Genomic DNA, 17,351 nt, shown 5'->3' on the forward strand with positions numbered 1-17,351 from the left:
CTTATCACTGCTTGAAACCCCCTACACCTCCATGGCCTGTGCTCTCCTAAATCCTCTTGTGGTTTGTTGCTGTGCGTGCTGGGGCAGTGAAGAAGTATGCTTGGTGAGCACCCGTCATCGGTACCATGCTGTTGAACAGAAATGCGTAGGCTTGGGGCGGGGGACTGCATCTCTGTCACCACACTGTGTAAGAAGGCCCTCATCTGTGCCAGGCAGAGGCAGCAGAATGGTTTTCGTTTGGTTCTAATCTTCTGTCCTCATTTTTATAAAGAAAGTACCCTGCTTTTACTGATAACCACCATTTAGCCACTAGGACACACCATTCTCGTATAAGTCTGTTCGGGTGTAAACATGGATCCTATCCCCATCTACAAGTATAGTGAACAGTGCTTGGTGGCATCAGTGTTTGGCATTGTCTTACTTTCATCAGAAAGCAATTGGGGCACCTGGCTGGCTCGGTTAGTGTAAAGTATATGACTCTTGATCTCAGGATTGGGAGATGGAAACCCACGTTGAGTGTAGAGATTATTAAAAAAAAATAAACATTTTTTTTAAAAAAGCTATTTTGGGCCTCCTGAGTGGCTCATTCAGTTAAGTGTCTGCCTTCAGCTCAGGTCCTGTCCCCAGGGTTCCGAGATCAAGTCCTGAATCCGGCTCCCTGCTCAGTGGGGAACCTGCTTGTTCATTTGCCTCTCCCCCTGCTTGTTCATCTGCCTCTCCCCCTGCTTGTGCTCATTTTCTTTCCATCAAATAAATAAGATCTTTAAAAAAAAAAAAAAGGCTATTTTAATCTCCATCTAAGTGTGATTTTACTCAACTACAGCTGACCTTGTTTGCTTTTCCTCCTGCCTCCCCGTGCAAGTAAAACATTACTGTATAATGAAGTTCATGTAAAGTTAGGGATTACTTAATGGGAAATCACTTTACAAGCAAGGGTGACTGAAAAACTATGTTTTGTTATGCAAGCCAAATTTATACTGCCCACTTTTCACAAATTTCTATGTATTTCTTCCTGTAAATTTTTTTTCTTGGTTTAATATGGTTATTTAATTTTGCAGAGGAAAATCTAATGAGGAATGCTTTCTATTATTACAGCTATTTACATCATTTTTCAGTTTAACTATATGGTTTTTAAGGGGAAAATACATGGAAAATACACAAATGCTTTTTTACTGATTTTTAATCAATTTGTGACTTTCATATCTTCTTAGACTTAAATTTGCATGAACACATTTCTGTTAAAAATATGTGATCATTGGGACGCCTGGGTGGCTCAGTTGGTTAAGCAGCTGCCTTTGGCTCAGGTCATGATCCCAGTGTCCTGGGATCGAGTCCCACATCGGGCTCCTTACTCAGCGGGGAGCCTGCTTCTCCCTCTGCCTCTGCCTGCCATTCTGTCTGCCTGTGCTTGCTCTCTCCCCCTCTCTCCCTCTGATAAATAAATAAAATCTTAAAAAAAAAAAATATGTGATCATTTTTTGAAGGTGATTTAAGGACATTAATTTATACTTGACGTAAAGAAAAATCAACCTGTAAAATAATTTCTCAAGAATGTGGGATAGTTTCTAATGGACATTTTCTGCTTGCTCTGTTTTTAGGCCTTTTTCCTGGTCTATGCTCTGGGATGTCTGAGTATTTACTATGAGAAGGTAAGATGTTATATTTAAATAAACTCTGCTTAAAATTTTCCTGGTGTTAAAAGCGGGCTGTAGTAATTTTCATATTGCTATAATACAAACTTACCTACCTTCACTGAATGAAATTGGAGTTAAATTTTTTCTCTAGGTTTAGGTTTTGGGCCCTGAATTGTGATTTTTTAGGGTGGGGATAAGATTTTATTTATTTATTTTAGAGACTACAAGTTTGAGCAGGGGGAGGGGAGAGAGAATCCCAAGCAGACTTCATGCCGCTTGTGGAGCCTAATGTGGGGCTTGATCTCGCCACCCTGAGATCATGACCTGAGCCAAAGTCAAGAGTGAGACGCTTAACCAACTCAGCCACCCAGGCACCCCCTGAATTGTGATTATTAAGACAGAAGCCAGGTTTGACTCTTTCAAATTGAATTTCATTCCCAGATGCTAGGAAAAGAACAATATCTTAGATAATGATCAGGAAATTGGCATCAGAACAGTACTAAAAATTAGAACTGCCAGTGTTCAGTGCCTCCTTTGGTAAAAGCTATGTGTTGGGTACCTTACAGGCAGTACTTCTGGTCCTTGCCTCTGCCTGGTAAGAATTCTACAGATAAGGTAACTGAGGCTTGGAGGAAGTAAGTAACTCAGCCAGGGTCACACAACTAGTCTGGTTAGAATTAATACTTGAAGCTATGTGAAGGTATCTCCAAACCTGTTATTGTGTACTGTAGCCTGCTGCCCTCAGACGAAAGTTCCACGAGAAGCTGATACCATGGCTTACCTTCTCGTAGAGACCTTGGGGGGCTGGGCACACAGGTAGAAAGGGAGACTTCACTGTACATTTTTATGCTTTGTGAATTTGGACCATGTGAATATAATATCTATTCCAAATAATTCAAATGAATTAAAAAGAGAAAGGTAAGCAGAGCAATAAATAGAATGGGAAAAGCATATTTTGTTTTGTTCTTGGGAGTGCATAATTTTATCATTCATCAAATTCCAATTATATAAATTCTTTTCAAGAGTATTCCAGTAGTTTGAAATGGGTGATGTTTGATGTTTGATGGGAGACTCGTTTTCCCAGATTGTGGCCATTCTTAACCCACCTTGCCTCCTCTCCTGGGCCTTAGTTGAAATTCTTGAGAATATTCCACTGCTACCTAGAATCCTCACCCTCTGTAACATGGTGGGCTCTCCATACTGTAAGTTCAGCCTTCCTTATGAGACCGTTGCTTATTACGGGAGTGCTGAGTGTTTCTTTGCTTTGGAATTTAAAAGCCACATATGTATGGAGTTTCTACCTTAGGAACAATTAAAAGAAGAAGAAGAAGGAGCAGAAGAAAGGAAGAAAATAAATGTATTTCATATTTATGGATTTAAAATCTCAAGCTGAGACAAACTGAACAGGTTTCATTGACTGAGCCTTAAACCAATTAAATGAATTAAATGTTCCCAGAACCAAGCCATTCTCCGTCTCTTCATACCCTCCGTTAGGAACAGAATTCTCTTTAAAGCAGTTGCATTATTCATTTGTGCCATGAGATAAATTCTTTAGTTCCAAAGACTAAATGGGGCATCTTTTTTTAAGCTTTCATAAAATTATATTTTGATTTCCTGAATGTGGCCTGACATACAGTAGCTACTCAACTTGGGTCAGTGAAATGTTTGGGACATCCTGCCCTCCAGCTTTGGCGGACTTGTTGCCCTCAAGCACCTGACACTCGCTCACTCCTCTCCCTGGAGTGTTCTCGTGCAACACCCACCGCCACCCCCAGTCCCCCTGCTGCTTCAGGCTCCCCCCATCCCCACCACCCCCAGTCCCCTCTGTTGCCCCCGGTACCCCCAATCACCCCCTTCTACTTGGCTGCTTCCTCCTCATCTCAGATGTTGCTGTTGCATGGAGGCCCTTCCCAGAGCAGTGCTCTCTGATGGAAGTGAATATAAACCTCAGACAGGAGCTGCATGATTCATTTTAAATTTCCTGGTAGCCGCATTGAAGGGGTTAAAAGAAAAAAAGTCTTATTATTTACAGAGTTTCTTGAACTCAATATATCATTCTTGTGTTCCTACCGAGTCTTTGAAATTCGCTGTGTATTTTCCACCTGAGGCCCATCTCCCTTCTGGCCTGTGTCTGGTGCTGCCACACTGGGTAGCACAGGCCTAGATTCTCTGTTAAGCCCGTTGGTCATGGGTGCTGTGTGTGTTTACTGCTGGTACAGATGTCAGTTCACTGGCTTGATGACGAGCAAAAACATACATAATAATGCCCTTTTTTTCTTTCACCAACATTAGGAGCCTTTAACAATCCTGAAGCTCTGGAAAGCTTTCACTGCAGTTCAGCCCACATTCAGGACTACATACATGGCATACCATTACTTCAGAAGCAAGGGCTGGGTGCCCAAAGTGGGACTTAAGTATGGGACAGATTTATGTAAGTACTTCCTGAATCGGTAGAATGCTGGTTCTCAGGGTGAAAACTGAATTGGTAATAAGTACTGTTGCTGGTTTTTTCCTAAAATGATACCTTCATTTTGGCTTAGATAAAAATATTTGGGTTGGGGTGGAGGGTTTGTCCAGAAGGAAGGAAAAGGAAGTCTAAGGGGAAAGCCTGGAGATAGAAGCCTGTAGCCCCAAGTATTCAGGTTTTCTTCTCACCTGCTCTGTAATCTGAGAAAAGAGTTTTATATCCCTCATTCCCCTCCTCTCATTAGCCATGTGATTGTGTGATACAGGGCAGTCTCTTATCCTCTAGGCCTCAATTGTCTCATCTGACAAGTGAGAATGATCATACAATCCTAATAATCCCACCGATCCTTTGGTTGACCACTTACTATGTGTCAAGCATTTTAAAATTAATTATCTCATTTAATCCCTAAAGCAATCTTATGCGACTGATACTCTTATTATTTAATTTTTTTTCTGATTATGGTTGTGAGAGAATGGGTCATTTGCCTCTAATAGTTTCCAGGGTCAGCAACTTAACAGAGCTTGGCTTTGAATTCTGAAGTCCAGACTCTTAGAAACTGCCTCCTCTTATCTTGAAGTAAGGATTCTGGACCAGATGAGCACTTCAGTCAACAGATAATTACTGAGAGTCTTCTATGGGCCAGGTGTTCTTAGGGGCCAGGAATGCAGAGGTGAATGAGACTAACACAAAGCTGCCTTGATGGAGCTGCTTGCATTCTGGCTGGGGAGATGAATAAGCCAATAAGTAAATGTATAATGTAATTTCAGGGGCTATTACATACTAAGAAAAATAAAACAGAGTAAAGGATAGAAAGTGAAGAAAATTAGTTAGGAAAGGACTCTGAAAAGATGTGACCACAAACAAAAATATGACCACAGTGAGGGAACAGGTCACTTGAGAATCTGGGGAAGAACAGGGTAGGCACAAAGTGAACAGCAAGTGCAAAGTCCCTCAGGCAGGAATGAGCTCTGTCAATCTCAGGAACAATGTAAAGACAGGGTGTCTAGAACTTAGAGATCCCAGGGAAGAGTGAAGAACATAGTAGGCACAAGGTAAAGAACAAGCACAAAAGCCCTGAGGCAGGGAAGTCTCAGGAACAGCATAAAGACAGTGTTTAGAATTTGGAGATCCCAGGGGGAGAGTGACTTGAGGTGATGTCTTTAAGTTGGGCTTACACAGAGCATGTAGGGCCTGGTTGTTTTTCTGGTGATTGGAAGTCTTGGAGATTTTGAGCAAAGAAGTGTCTTGAAATGAACAGGACCCTCTGTCGTCTCTGTTACTAATGGACAGTGGGGTGGGTCAGGGACGAAAATGAAGCAGAGAGACTTAATTAGGAAAACTGAGCCCAACTAGCCCTGCAGACAGATTGGATGTCAGAATTTCATTTAAGAGGAATCAGGGATAATGCCTGCATACCTGGAAAATGATTCTAGAGCACAGGAATGCCTTCAGATATAAATTTGGAGTTGTCATTAATGTAAGCAGCCCTCAAAGCCACAGGCCCAGGTGAGTGGACATAGGTCCTGGGGTCCCTTCCAGCACTTGTTTCACTGCTAAGTCCCTCAAACTCATTTTCTACATCTGCTAAGTGAGGGTGCTTCCTAGATGTTTTCAGAATTATGAGGCTCAAATAAAAATGTCAAGCTCTTTAAGAAATCTTCTGAGAAGTCATGGCCCTGAGGTCTTGTGAGCTGTGTCATATGCTTGTTTCATGTGTTCTGAGCCTTTTTCTTTTTTTAACACACAAAACCAATTCAATTTTTTTAAATTTTAAGTGTTATAAAATTGTGCTTAACCTGAAATCATAGGATAGTCTTCAGGAGACCCTAGCATAAAATACTGTGTTTGTAGATTGGTGTGTTTTTCTGATCAAGAGTCCACCTCTTTCATTAAATTCTTTAGTAGGGAAGGAGGGTGTCAGCAGTCCAAAATGAAGGTTAAAGATTTCCTAATCCTCTAAGATAAATGGCTTCTTTTGTTTCTTCCATGCCTGGATTTCAGGTACAGATACACTGACTTAGGGTTAGCACACAAATGACCAGGATAAGCTTGAGATTAGCTTGTTGGGTTTCCACATAATTGTGTTCGCTACAGTTCATGATGCTTAAATAAGTTATGTGCCTGTTTCATTTTCCTTCATTGGCTTCCCACCCTGTTCTCCTTTTCATTCTCTTGTAAGAATAGCTGTTTGGTGCAAACGCTTGGCAGGTCTTCCTCAGCTTTCTCATTGTATGAGTGAAATTTGAGTTAGAATTTTCCAGTTAACAAGGCTGCCCGCTTACTTTCAGAGATGGCATGGGACTAGTCAAAAGAGCTCTTTGGCCTCACAGCCAGCTCTTTCTCTTTACTGTGTGGCTTCAGGCAAGTTACTTCATCTCTCTGAGTGTCCATTTGCTCATCATATAACATGGATAACACCATCTTTACAAAAAATAAATTAAAAATTGCAGGGGAAGGGGGCCTTTGTTGAGTGCCTTCTAAGCATACCTGAGGTATGATCATGTATGATGACTGATGTACTTTCAATTATAAGCCATATTTGTGAAGTCATTTTTTTTATTAATTTTTTTTTTAAGATTTTATTTATTTATTTGACAGAGAGAGAGAGAGACAGCAAGAGGCTGGGGGTGGGGGGAATGGGAGAGGGAGAAGCTGGCTTCCCGCTGAGCAGGGAACCTGATGGAGGGCTCAGTCCCAGGATCCTGGGATCATGACCTGAGCCAAAGGCAGAGGCTTAAAGACTGAGCCACTGAGGCGCCCCTGAAGAGTCATTTTTAAAACAAATCGCCTAATAGGGATGGTTGAAAGGACAGATTTTTTTTTTTTTTTAAAGAAATGAAACAACTGTTATTTCCCAACTCCCTGGAGGCCTTTGCCACAGCTGGGTCAAATCATGTACTTTGAGCTGCTTGTATAATTAATGTGAGACCAGGTTTCTGGACCAGCAGCAACATGAGGGGTGTTTTCACATTTCCTGCTTTAGCAGGGGTTCACAAGCAGTGCTAGCCTGGGATAAGAGGAACAGCTTCCTGGGGTGCCTGGCTGGCTCAGCTGGTGGAGCATGCAACTCTTGATCTCAGGGTTTTAAGTTGAAACCCCATGTTGGGTGTAGATATTACTTAAAATCTTTTTTTTTTAAAGAAAAGAAAAGAGAAACAGCTTCCTAAGCTTTTCCTCTGCTCTAGGCACAGGCGCTTGGTGCCCGATGGTTTTTAACAATAATATTATTTTAATTTTAAGGGCCAGTGACCAAATCAGGCATATCCTAGAGCTGTCAACACAGGTTAAGCCCAGGACATCCCCTCATAACTATTGTTTCTGCTTAAAGAGGTAATGACCCATGACAAAGGGCCATTATGAAATTCACATCTTATCAGGAAACTCTTCCCTTGAATAAATCTTGTCAATCCCTTTTCATTCCAGGAGCAGTACTCGGAACAAATGATATGGATCTCAAATTGAGTTCAACTGCTGAGCTACTTGACCTTGATCACCCACTGGTGAAAACCAGATTAGAAACCAAGTGGGAGCCTTTCCTTATATTCCCCACCCAAAGGTTCCCACATCTGCTGGCTCTCATGGTGACCCAGCACTTTGCCTTGGTGCTTTTCTTCCTTCATCTTATTTAATCTTAATACTCCTGTGAGGCATATGGCATTCACTTCCTTTTATAAGACACTGGGGAAATTATAGTTTAGAAGGTTCAAGGAAGTTGTCAGGGGTCCCCCAGCAAGTAAGTGTGGAGGTTGGCTCTGTCTGGGTCCAAGCTCCGTGTGCTTCCACCACACCAGACTGCTTCTGCTGGCCAGAAAGCTGAAAACCAGCTCCAGGTGTATATTTTTTTTCTGACACATGCAGCTACTGGTTGACGTGACTGACTTAAGATCTAGTTACTCCTAAGCCTCCCTCCCACCCTGACTGAGTTGGGTCATGTAATTTCATAGCTGCCTATGAATTAGAAGTCTCAAGACAAGTGGAATGATGGGAGACGTTAGAAGCCAGCAGAGTACCTGGTTCCCAGAGACCAGAGGAGCCCTCCCTAGTCATGACACCCAGCTCAGAGACTGATAGCTGGTTCTGCATCCAGGAAGAGGCATCAGAGCAGCTCCTCTGTACTCACCACAAACAAAGAGCTGTGCCTTCTTCCCATGTCTTGGTTCTTTCCTAAACCACTCTCTTGGCTTATTTTTCAAGTTAAACATTTTAAATATATTTTTATTTATTTATTTATTTGGCAGAGAGATCACAAGTAGGCAGAGAGGCAGGCAGAGAGAGAGAGGAGGAAGCAGGCTCCCTTCTGAGCAGAGCACCTGATGTGGGGCTCCATCCCAGGACACTGAGATCATGACCTGAGGCGAAGGCAGAGAGGCTTAACCCACTGAGCCACCCAGGTGCCCCACATTTTAAATATTTTTATTAACATTTTCCACATCTGCTCACACAACCCATAGTATTTCTACATGCAACTCATGAGAATAGGGACATTCTCCTACATAACTATAACACCGTGCAACACCTGAGAGAAATCAGAACTTAGAGTATCATCAAAATACCAGAAAACTTGAATTTCTCTCTGTTGTCCCCCAAATGTCTTTTGCAGCTATGGGGATTTTGTTGTTGTTTTAATGCAGGCTCTACTCATAGTTCATGTATCACATCTGGTGTTAGGTTTCTCTTATTTTGCTAGGATTGCCATAAGAGATTACCAAAGTCTGGGGGGCTTAAAACAACAGAAATTCATTTCCTCACAGCTCTGGAGGCTGGCAGTCTGCTGGGCAGTAGGGGACATTGATCCCTTGCATCGTCAGCGGCTAGTGGCACCGGGCATCCCTTGGATTATGGTGGCATCACTCCATCTCTGCAAAGAGCCCTTTCCAAAGAAGGCCACCTCCCAGATTCCAGGGATTAGGACATGAATGTATCTTTTGGGGGCCACCATTCACCCCACCACAACCTCTTTAGCTTTTTTTTAAATCTATAACAGTTTTTCTACCTTGTTTGGTTTTCATGACTTTTTTTTTTTTTGAAGAGTCCTATAGGATATCCCACATTCTAGATATGTTTGTTTCCTCACGATTAGACTCTGGCTCACATTCTTTGGCTTGCGTCTGTGCTGTGGGTATTGTACCCCGTCAGGAGGTACTTAATGTCAGGCTGTCCCACTGTTGATGATACTAAGTTTGATTAGCTGGATAAAGTGACCATTATCATATATCCATTGTAAAATTGTGTATTTCCTTTTGTAATTGACAACGAATGGGTGGATGAGACTGTGCATATCTGCATCCCCAATAATTATAATGGTTGCCCAGATTGGTTTTTTCCCTGATCATTTTCTAATTCTGTCATTCCTTCCACATGCCATGTCTGGCTTACATTTATAAGAAGGAGCTTTCTCTTTTTCCCATTCTCTCAGACTTTGTTTTTTAATGCCCAGGATTTCTTAGACTTCGAAAGTTTTCATCTTTCTGCTTGAGAGGCATTTTTGTAAAACGATTTTATTGTTCACTCTGAAGACGCTGTCATCATTATGAATACTATCCCAGGTAGCATTTTGAACCCTCACTTTATGCCAGCCACTGTGCCGACAACTCTATCTTCAATTACTACCCCCAGATTTTATAAGAAGGAGATTGAAACACAAGGTGTTGTCCTTTGGTCTTGACACTGAAAAGACTTGAACCTGGGTCTGATGCCGCTGTTCATGCTTGTAACTTGTAAGCTATACCACCAACCTTATCAGTCATCTGAAATGATCCAACTTAGGGGTGGAGGCTGCTTTCCAGCTATGTAATGTTCTAGTGTCCCAGAAGCATGTTAGAGATGCTTGATGCCTGATCGTAAGTAATAGTATTTGAGTGCTGGAAAAGATCTCAGTTGCCCCTTGTTCTTCATGTTGCAATTTTGGAAACTGAGGCTCAGAGATGTTAGTAACTTTTTTGAAGTCATACAACCATGAGTGGCAGAAACCAGGCAGGTAGCAAAACTCCTGAATTCAAGTTCATTCCAGTACATGGTTTCCTTCCCTACACCACATCTCAGAAAGCTGAGGATTGTATGTTAGGGTATTTACTTAAATTTGTCCCCTTAACACACAGTGAATTTGAGCTGACTTGCCAAATCCTTTGGCTACAATTTAAATAGGAAATATCATAGTAAGAAGGAAACATGACCCTCGTAAATGTAGTCTAGGTGAAGGATTGCTGTGATGTCCATGGGCCTACGGGTTACTACTCATGCTGTCAAGTTGGCTCTGAGCTTGCTGAGCCTAAGGGAAATGTGATTAGCTATAGTACTGGCATGGCCAAAAAGGAAAATTTTCTCAATTCCTCAAAGGATAAAAAGCTTGCCTGCATTGATTTTGCACTGGGGATAGTCACAAGCTTATAGATATAATTGTGTATTAGTAAAGATAATTTTATACCTGTAGTTACATATAAACCCCAGATCTCCGAGGCTTAACAACAGAAGTTAATTTTTCATGTGCAATCTGAAAACTGGTATCTCTGAGTGGTGATGCAGATCAACTCCCAAAGGTGCTTCAGGAGTCTAGCCTTCTTCCTTATGCCTCCGTGGTCTTCACCAGATGGCTTTGAAGGTCATCTTCTAAAAGGACTAAGTACAGGCTTGGTACATGGCAGGGTCTTATGGGCCAGCCTGGCTGCTTGGGAGACTGAGAGACATGATCTAGCCACGTGCCTAGAAAGAGAGGGAATGAGTTTGATAAACAGACTTACCACAGACTTTGTGCCTCTGAAGGGTTCCCTATGCAGTTCAAGATTCTCCAGGTCAGAGTCCTTGCCCCAGGCTCTTGTGGGCACTGGCTTTCGACCTCCACAGATTGACAGAAGGGCAGACTCATCTCCAAATGGCCTGTATGATTACATGACTGTTTTCCCCACCTGACTGAATTTCTTAAAAAGTAGTGATGATTCTTACTCATCTCTAGCACCAAAACTCCAGCCAGCTTGTACCTGGCTGGAGTAGCTCAGACCCTTTGAATTACTTTGATTTGAAATTAATAACAAAATATTGGTCAACATTATATGTACTTCGCATTTTTCTTTTAAGATTTTATATATTTATTTGACAGACAGAGATCACAAGCAGGCAGAGAGGCAGGCAGAGAGAGAGGAGGAAGCAGGCTCCCCGCTGAGCAGAGACCCCCCCCCCCATGCGGGGGTCGATCCCAGGACCCTGGGATCATGACCTGAGCCGAAGACAGAGGCTTTAACCCACTGAGCCACCCAAGCGCCCCTGTACTTCGCATGTTTAACATCATTTCACATTCTCACTCTGGAAGAGTATAAGACAAGAGGCAAGACCAAAATCACTTGTATTTGAATTTGGATTTCATTTGTGAGGTGAGGATGAGATAAAATTGTTAGGATCCTGGCCACAGATTTGCTTTACTAATTGCTTTTTGTTCCAGGGGAAGAAAACAGTTTGGGTTTTAAAAATAGACCACAGGGCATATTGCAGATTACCCATATACAGATAATCGGGTATTTATGTCTCTTTAGAGAAGAGAAAATGCCACTAATAAGATTTTGATTTCAAGTGGTTATACATTTTCTTTCTTTTTCTTTGCAGTGTTGTATCGAAAAGGCCCTCCATTTTACCACGCAAGGTTTGGAGTGATTTTTAAATAAGTTTATCGTTTAAAGGAACAGGAGGAAATTTCTGTCTTCCAGTGTAATTTTCAGTGCCACAGAAACTATTACAGTCGTGTTTCTCTTGACCTATTAGGAATAGATGCTCTAAATCTGTGCCTTATACATTAACATTGTTGTACTATATGTAAAATAATGAATAGGTTATGACAAATGTGTTGTATGTAGTGTTACACTTTTAGTTAATCTATTGCAGTAATTGTTCATCTTAATATCAGTGAGTGTTAATATCTAAACAGTTAAGTGAATTCATGGCTTTCTTATTGGAAGCAACATTTCTGTTCTCTCCTTGTCAGTGTTGAGATGAGCCTGAAAGTTTTTAATGTAAAGCAAACGTTTTCATTAATACTTTTCCCAATAACTTGCAAGGACATTTAGGATTAGATGATGTATGTTTTATTTTCTGTATCTTTGTACTTGGTAGAATAAGCATTATTCATTTAAAGAGGTTGATTTCATGCTGTTTATTTTTATAATGCCTTCTGTGTCTTCCAGTTACTCTGTCATTATTGAGTTGGTCGATGACAATTTTGAGGGCTCTCTTCGCAGACCTTTCAGTTGGAGGTCACTGGCTGCCTTGAGCAGAGTTTCAGTTAATGTCTCCAAGGTAACAACATCAGCTTTCACATTCATGTGTCCCTTAAAATGGTTGGATTTTTTTTTTTTATTAAATGTAATAGAATCATAGAAGTCATCTGTAGGAACTTCACACCTGCCAGCGAGAAGGGGCTAGAAGCTGACCTCCTCTCACTTTCCCTGTCATCACCCACTCGTGCTGAGCTCTAAGAATTGAGCTTCAGAATTTCCTGTAGTGATTGATGTAGGTGAGCCTTGCCTTCCTCCCCAGAAGTGCTGTCAGCATATGCTCAACAGTCACTCACACACATTCACAAGGGAGTCAAAACATTGGTAAATTTCTTTTCAGAGCTAGCAGATCTCTTGAAGAGAAAGGAAGGATATTAATATTTATGGCTGAACACTGTTGTTATCCTCATCGCTAAGGGTGAGGAATCAATCAGAATCAGATCCTGAGTGACAAAGCCAAGATCACACAGCTTATATGCAGAATTGGGATTTAAACCCACAGTCATCCAACTGCCTGGTTGTGTTCTGCTGGATTCTGCAGCCATCAAGATAGGCGGGAAATTTCATCTTACACCAGAACTACTAAGGATGAAAGCTTTGTGTGTTCTCTGTCATCCAAAAGTTTGCTAACTGAACACAGATTGTGAACCCCCTCTGGCTGTGTCCCAGTGCTCTTAGAGGTGCGGTGGCAGGGGAGACCAGAAGGTCCAGCAGAGGCCAGGTGGAAACAATCTTGAGTCCAGGTTAAGTTGCTTATGCATGGCCTATAAAAAGCAACATTGTCTGTTAGAAATAGGGAGTCTATACTGCTTTTAGTACTTTTAGACCCACTTTATGGGACTTGTTGCATATATTTAATATTTTAAATACTGGGTTTATAACCCATATATTTGCTTTATTTGCATTCTCTTGCCATGTCCACAATGACTAAATGGCAGGTCCTTAGTCTAGCTCTCAGGCCCAGTCATGTTCCTAGGAGGTAATTAATGTGCTTTGTAAGTTTCCAAGAGCGCACGATGGGAGGGAATGGAGCCTGCCTGCATTTCCTGCACCGAAATTTATGTTGTTATTGTGTGGAATGTGGACATTTTCTTCATCTCTCAATAGGAACTGATGCTGTGCTATTTGATTAAACCCTCTACCATGACTAACAAAGAGATGGAGTCCCCAGAATGTATGAAACAAATTAAAGTTCAGGTAGGTAAACTCAGAGACAGACTCATGGCATCCCAAAGATTCCATCCATCATATTGTGTCCTCTGGAACATGTGGTCCCAAGAAAAAAAATGAAAACCATCTTTCCTTGGTAACAGGAAGCCCCCGCAGAGGCCCTCTCCCTGCTGAGCCCACTCTCACTCCTCCGTAATTCCTGCTGCCACTTTCTCTGCTGTGTCATTTGGCTTCCATTATTCCCCACCATCCAGCTGATGCTGCTTTTACAGACGGCCTGGGACCTCCTGGCCAGACCTCCCCCAGGTCTCAGTCCCAGAAACTAAAGTGGTGCTGCTAACTCACTCCCCCACTTGAACTTCTTGTCTGGCTTCTGAGTCTTCTGGCAGGTGTTCTCCGCCACGGCGGCCATCCTGTTACCCAGTATTAGTGACTATTTCTGCCCCTCGCCCTGCCTGTGACTGCTCCCCCACATCTAGCATATTGTCAGTTTTCTTTGTCTCTCACCTTGCACCCTTTCTTGTTCGCACTGCTTTGTCCTGCTGCAGCCTTGCCAGCCAGCCCCAGTGCCCGTGCCTCATCTGAGCAGTTTTCCCTGCTCGCACCCCCTAGGTTAGCTGTTCTTCGTGTGCCAGCCCAGCCCACTGCTCCCTTCTTAGTGCTGGCCTGGATATACCAGCACAGTCTCAGAGCTGGTTCTAATGGTAAAGGCTCGCTTTCATACCGGCACTCCTGTTCCTGCAATGTGCTAATGGAATACCACTGCCAACACAAGTTTAGCTTTTAAAATCTTGGTGTGATTACGGCAGATGGTATTTGCATGGAAGGTGTGTATTGCTACCTTCCCCTTAGCCCCAGGTGTTTCAGTGACAAGGAATGGGAGTGGATATCATCATTCTATAGACGGTTCTTTGTGAAATGTTGCTGTGATCCCACAGGCCTAGCATGTTCTTTCATTTCTGTTCTTGAAATTTTTAGTCACCTTTTTATTTTCATTGGTTACAGGAGGTGATTCTAAGTCGTTGGGTTTCTTCACGAGAGAGGAGTGACCAAGATGAACTTTAATGATTCAACCTCAGAATTCTGCTTTATCAACAAATGCTATTGAGTCTCCTACAGTAAGCCAAGTTCAGTGTGAGGTAGAGTCCTCTTATTATAATCGCCTGATAATTGAAAAGTTTTAAAGGGCATAGCAGTCCCAGCACCAAGAAGCAGTTAGTATTTTACAAGATAAGATTACACAGGGGAGAAAAAAGAGCCCCTTGCTGGCCTCAGATTCTGTCCTTGGGTCAGTAACTGACTCCCGCCTGATTTTGAGCAGCTTGTCTGTGGGCCGGGGTCCTCATCCATTCAGTAAGCAGGTGTGACTAGATGAGTCCCAAGAGGACTCTTCCGGCGGCAGGGAAATTCTGTTACTCTCTGATTTTACTTGAAAATGACAGTAGTTTACATTTATGTGGCATAGAACAGTTTCCCAAACACTCGTACACGTGTGTCTCTTAATACTCACCTCCATGCCATTCCTGAGAGAGTGCCAGAAAGGAGATTTGGGGATTGTAAGGCTCTGTATTCTGTTATGTTAAAGGGAACAAATAATGTGTATCTCACCTTATCTAAGAACCTGAACCAATTACTCAAACGCTTAAAAATCTGTTTAATAACTGTCAAGGATTTTCATGTCATAAAGCCTTTAAAACCTAATCTTTAGCTTTCCACAAACTCACTGATGGACATGCTTGTGTATAGTACACAACAGTATTGTACAGTATTAGAGAAAAATTGCATCATGCTTCAGTGAACTTGTTATAAAATTTTTAAAATGTAGTGAAATAATGTATGGAGTTATATAATGAATGCAGTTAGCATTTGGTAAAACACAATAAACCAAGCCTTTTTCAGATTGCTTGCGTACCATTGAAGGTTTGCAGGGTGGCGGCGGGGGTGGAGGGGCAGACGAGCAGGGGAGAGGACAGTATTGGTGTGAGGGAAACAAATGTCAGATTCGTCCATTGTCCAAATTCAAGACACTGGCAGACAGTCTTCTTCTTGGCACTTAATATCCCAGAAGTGGATGGTACGAGCTGGAAGCTGAGAGATGACTGAGATGGGAATCTGTGTGCATTCCTCGGCCGGCAGCCTGAGATGCTGCTTGTAGCTGTGTGTGTTAACACGGTGCTTCTGTTCACAGCAGGATCCTGCTCCCTCACCCGAGAATCATTGTATCTGTATGGCCTCCGTTTTAAAGATTTGGCATTCAAATGAAGGAGGTTGTCCACTTTTTCCCCTACCTCAGACCAATAATGATCATCACTTTGAAAGAGTCTCTTAGTAGTAAGTCCTTGCTCTTCATTAGTGATGCTAATACTTCAATATTTTTACTACCCGCTTTGCTTTCTCTAAGCTCCTTAGCAAAGTCAAAGACTTGGCTTTGAAGCAGCACCCTCTCAAAACCCTGATGGTCAGCAAAATTTCTGGAGCCATTTTTTTCCCTATTTCATCTGTCATTAGTGGTGATGTTTCTCTCCAAGCCTGATCAGTGTATCATGTGCCTTTTTGGTAAAAACTCTACCATGAATCCTTCATCAAAATCTTGTCCTGTGAGCACTCCACGTCATGTATCTTATCATCAGCTAATGTGTCTTCAAGGTTGTGGGGACCTCCTTCATGTAACGGCCACATTAAAGATGCAGAAAAGCCACAAGACTACACAGGTATTATTTCTAACTGAAGGCTCTAGAAGAATGTTCAAAAGCATCATCTTTAGACCAGCCTCTTAGAAAAGATTTTCCTTCTTCAGGTCCACAGTGTGAATGTCATGTAGCAGCCCGTGCGCTCTTCAGCATTACCCAGGAGCCCTGGGGTTCTGGAATGATGTACCACAAAGGTTTTGGTTTACATGAGCCTCACAGTTACCAGCCAAAAGAGTAGGATTAGCTTATCTGTAGATGCATTATGTCCTGGAACTTTTTTCTCACCTTCTGAAATAAATGTAACAGATGGCGTGTGTTTTCTTTTTAAAAAGCTCAGGTTGAGCAAGATTGGAAATTTGTTCTGTGATAAAACCACCTTCAGGCATGGCTGTGGTTCACTGGGGGAGATGCTGCTGCCTCACTGAAAACGGAAGTTGCTTCACCTGCTCTCTTCAAAGTGTGTTTATGTGGCTCTTAAATCATGAACCTTCCAGGCTTGCTTCAAAACGAATTCTTCACCAAATCCTCCCTCTGCTCCAGCACTTTCCAGCCCTCCCAAGGCATCTAAGCTGCCCATTGTAGCAACATGTGCTTAGGGGCATCGCGCTGACCAGTTGTGCACCCTCCATACAAGGATTTCACTGGCTTTATAAAAGTAGCATGCCACACTCAAGAGCACCATCAAACTTTGTGGAACCAACACTTTTTCCAAGTTCTGTTTTGTCACCCAGTGCAAAAAACTATACGCAAATAAAGGGGGAACACGTGTTTGGCCAGGATTCTTTTATATGATCACCTTTCTCAATATATTATCACTTTTTTTTTCTTCTAAGGGGATTTCCTAGGCCTTTAAAACTCACCTACTTTCTTTTCTTTTCTTTTTTTTTTTTTTAAGATTTCTATTTATTTATTTGACAGAGTACAACCGAGGGGAGTGGGAGAAGGAGAAGCAGGCTCTCCACTGAACAGAGAGCCCAATATGGGACTCGATCCCAAGACCCTGGGATCATGACTCGAGCCAAAGGCAGACACTTAACACTTAACCAGCTGAGTCACCCAGGTACCCAAAACACTTACTTTCTTCATGAGCTTTTCCATTTCCATAAGAGACATTTTTACTCAATAAAGCGGG

The 17,351-nt window shown here is 42.2% G+C and overlaps 1 protein-coding gene across 3 annotated transcripts in view; it reads left to right on the plus strand.

Moving 5' to 3' along the window:
* The window catches only part of TSEN2 (tRNA splicing endonuclease subunit 2), a 42,438-nt gene extending 25,452 nt beyond the window's left edge, over window positions 1-16,986 (plus strand). Inside the window, exons 7-13 of one of the 3 annotated variants that reach the window (XR_009350803.1) lie at window positions 1,599-1,649; window positions 3,927-4,065; window positions 11,695-11,731; window positions 12,270-12,381; window positions 13,467-13,556; window positions 14,535-14,668; window positions 16,552-16,986. Coding sequence is in view for 1 of the 3 variants with exons in the window: in XM_059161774.1 (XP_059017757.1) it covers window positions 1,599-1,649; window positions 3,927-4,065; window positions 11,695-11,731; window positions 12,270-12,381; window positions 13,467-13,556; window positions 14,535-14,594 (489 nt within the window). In the remaining 2 variants the exon portion in view is untranslated. Of the gene's footprint in view, window positions 1-1,598; window positions 1,650-3,926; window positions 4,066-11,694; window positions 11,732-12,269; window positions 12,382-13,466; window positions 13,557-14,534; window positions 15,430-16,551 lie in introns of those variants that run through there. The other 2 variants (XR_009350804.1, XM_059161774.1) reach the window with 2 other exon arrangements.
* The last annotated feature ends 365 nt before the right edge of the window (window positions 16,987-17,351 follow it).

This window comes from Mustela lutreola, chromosome 2, assembly GCF_030435805.1.
Source record: "Mustela lutreola isolate mMusLut2 chromosome 2, mMusLut2.pri, whole genome shotgun sequence".
Taxonomy (NCBI): domain Eukaryota; kingdom Metazoa; phylum Chordata; class Mammalia; order Carnivora; family Mustelidae; genus Mustela; species Mustela lutreola.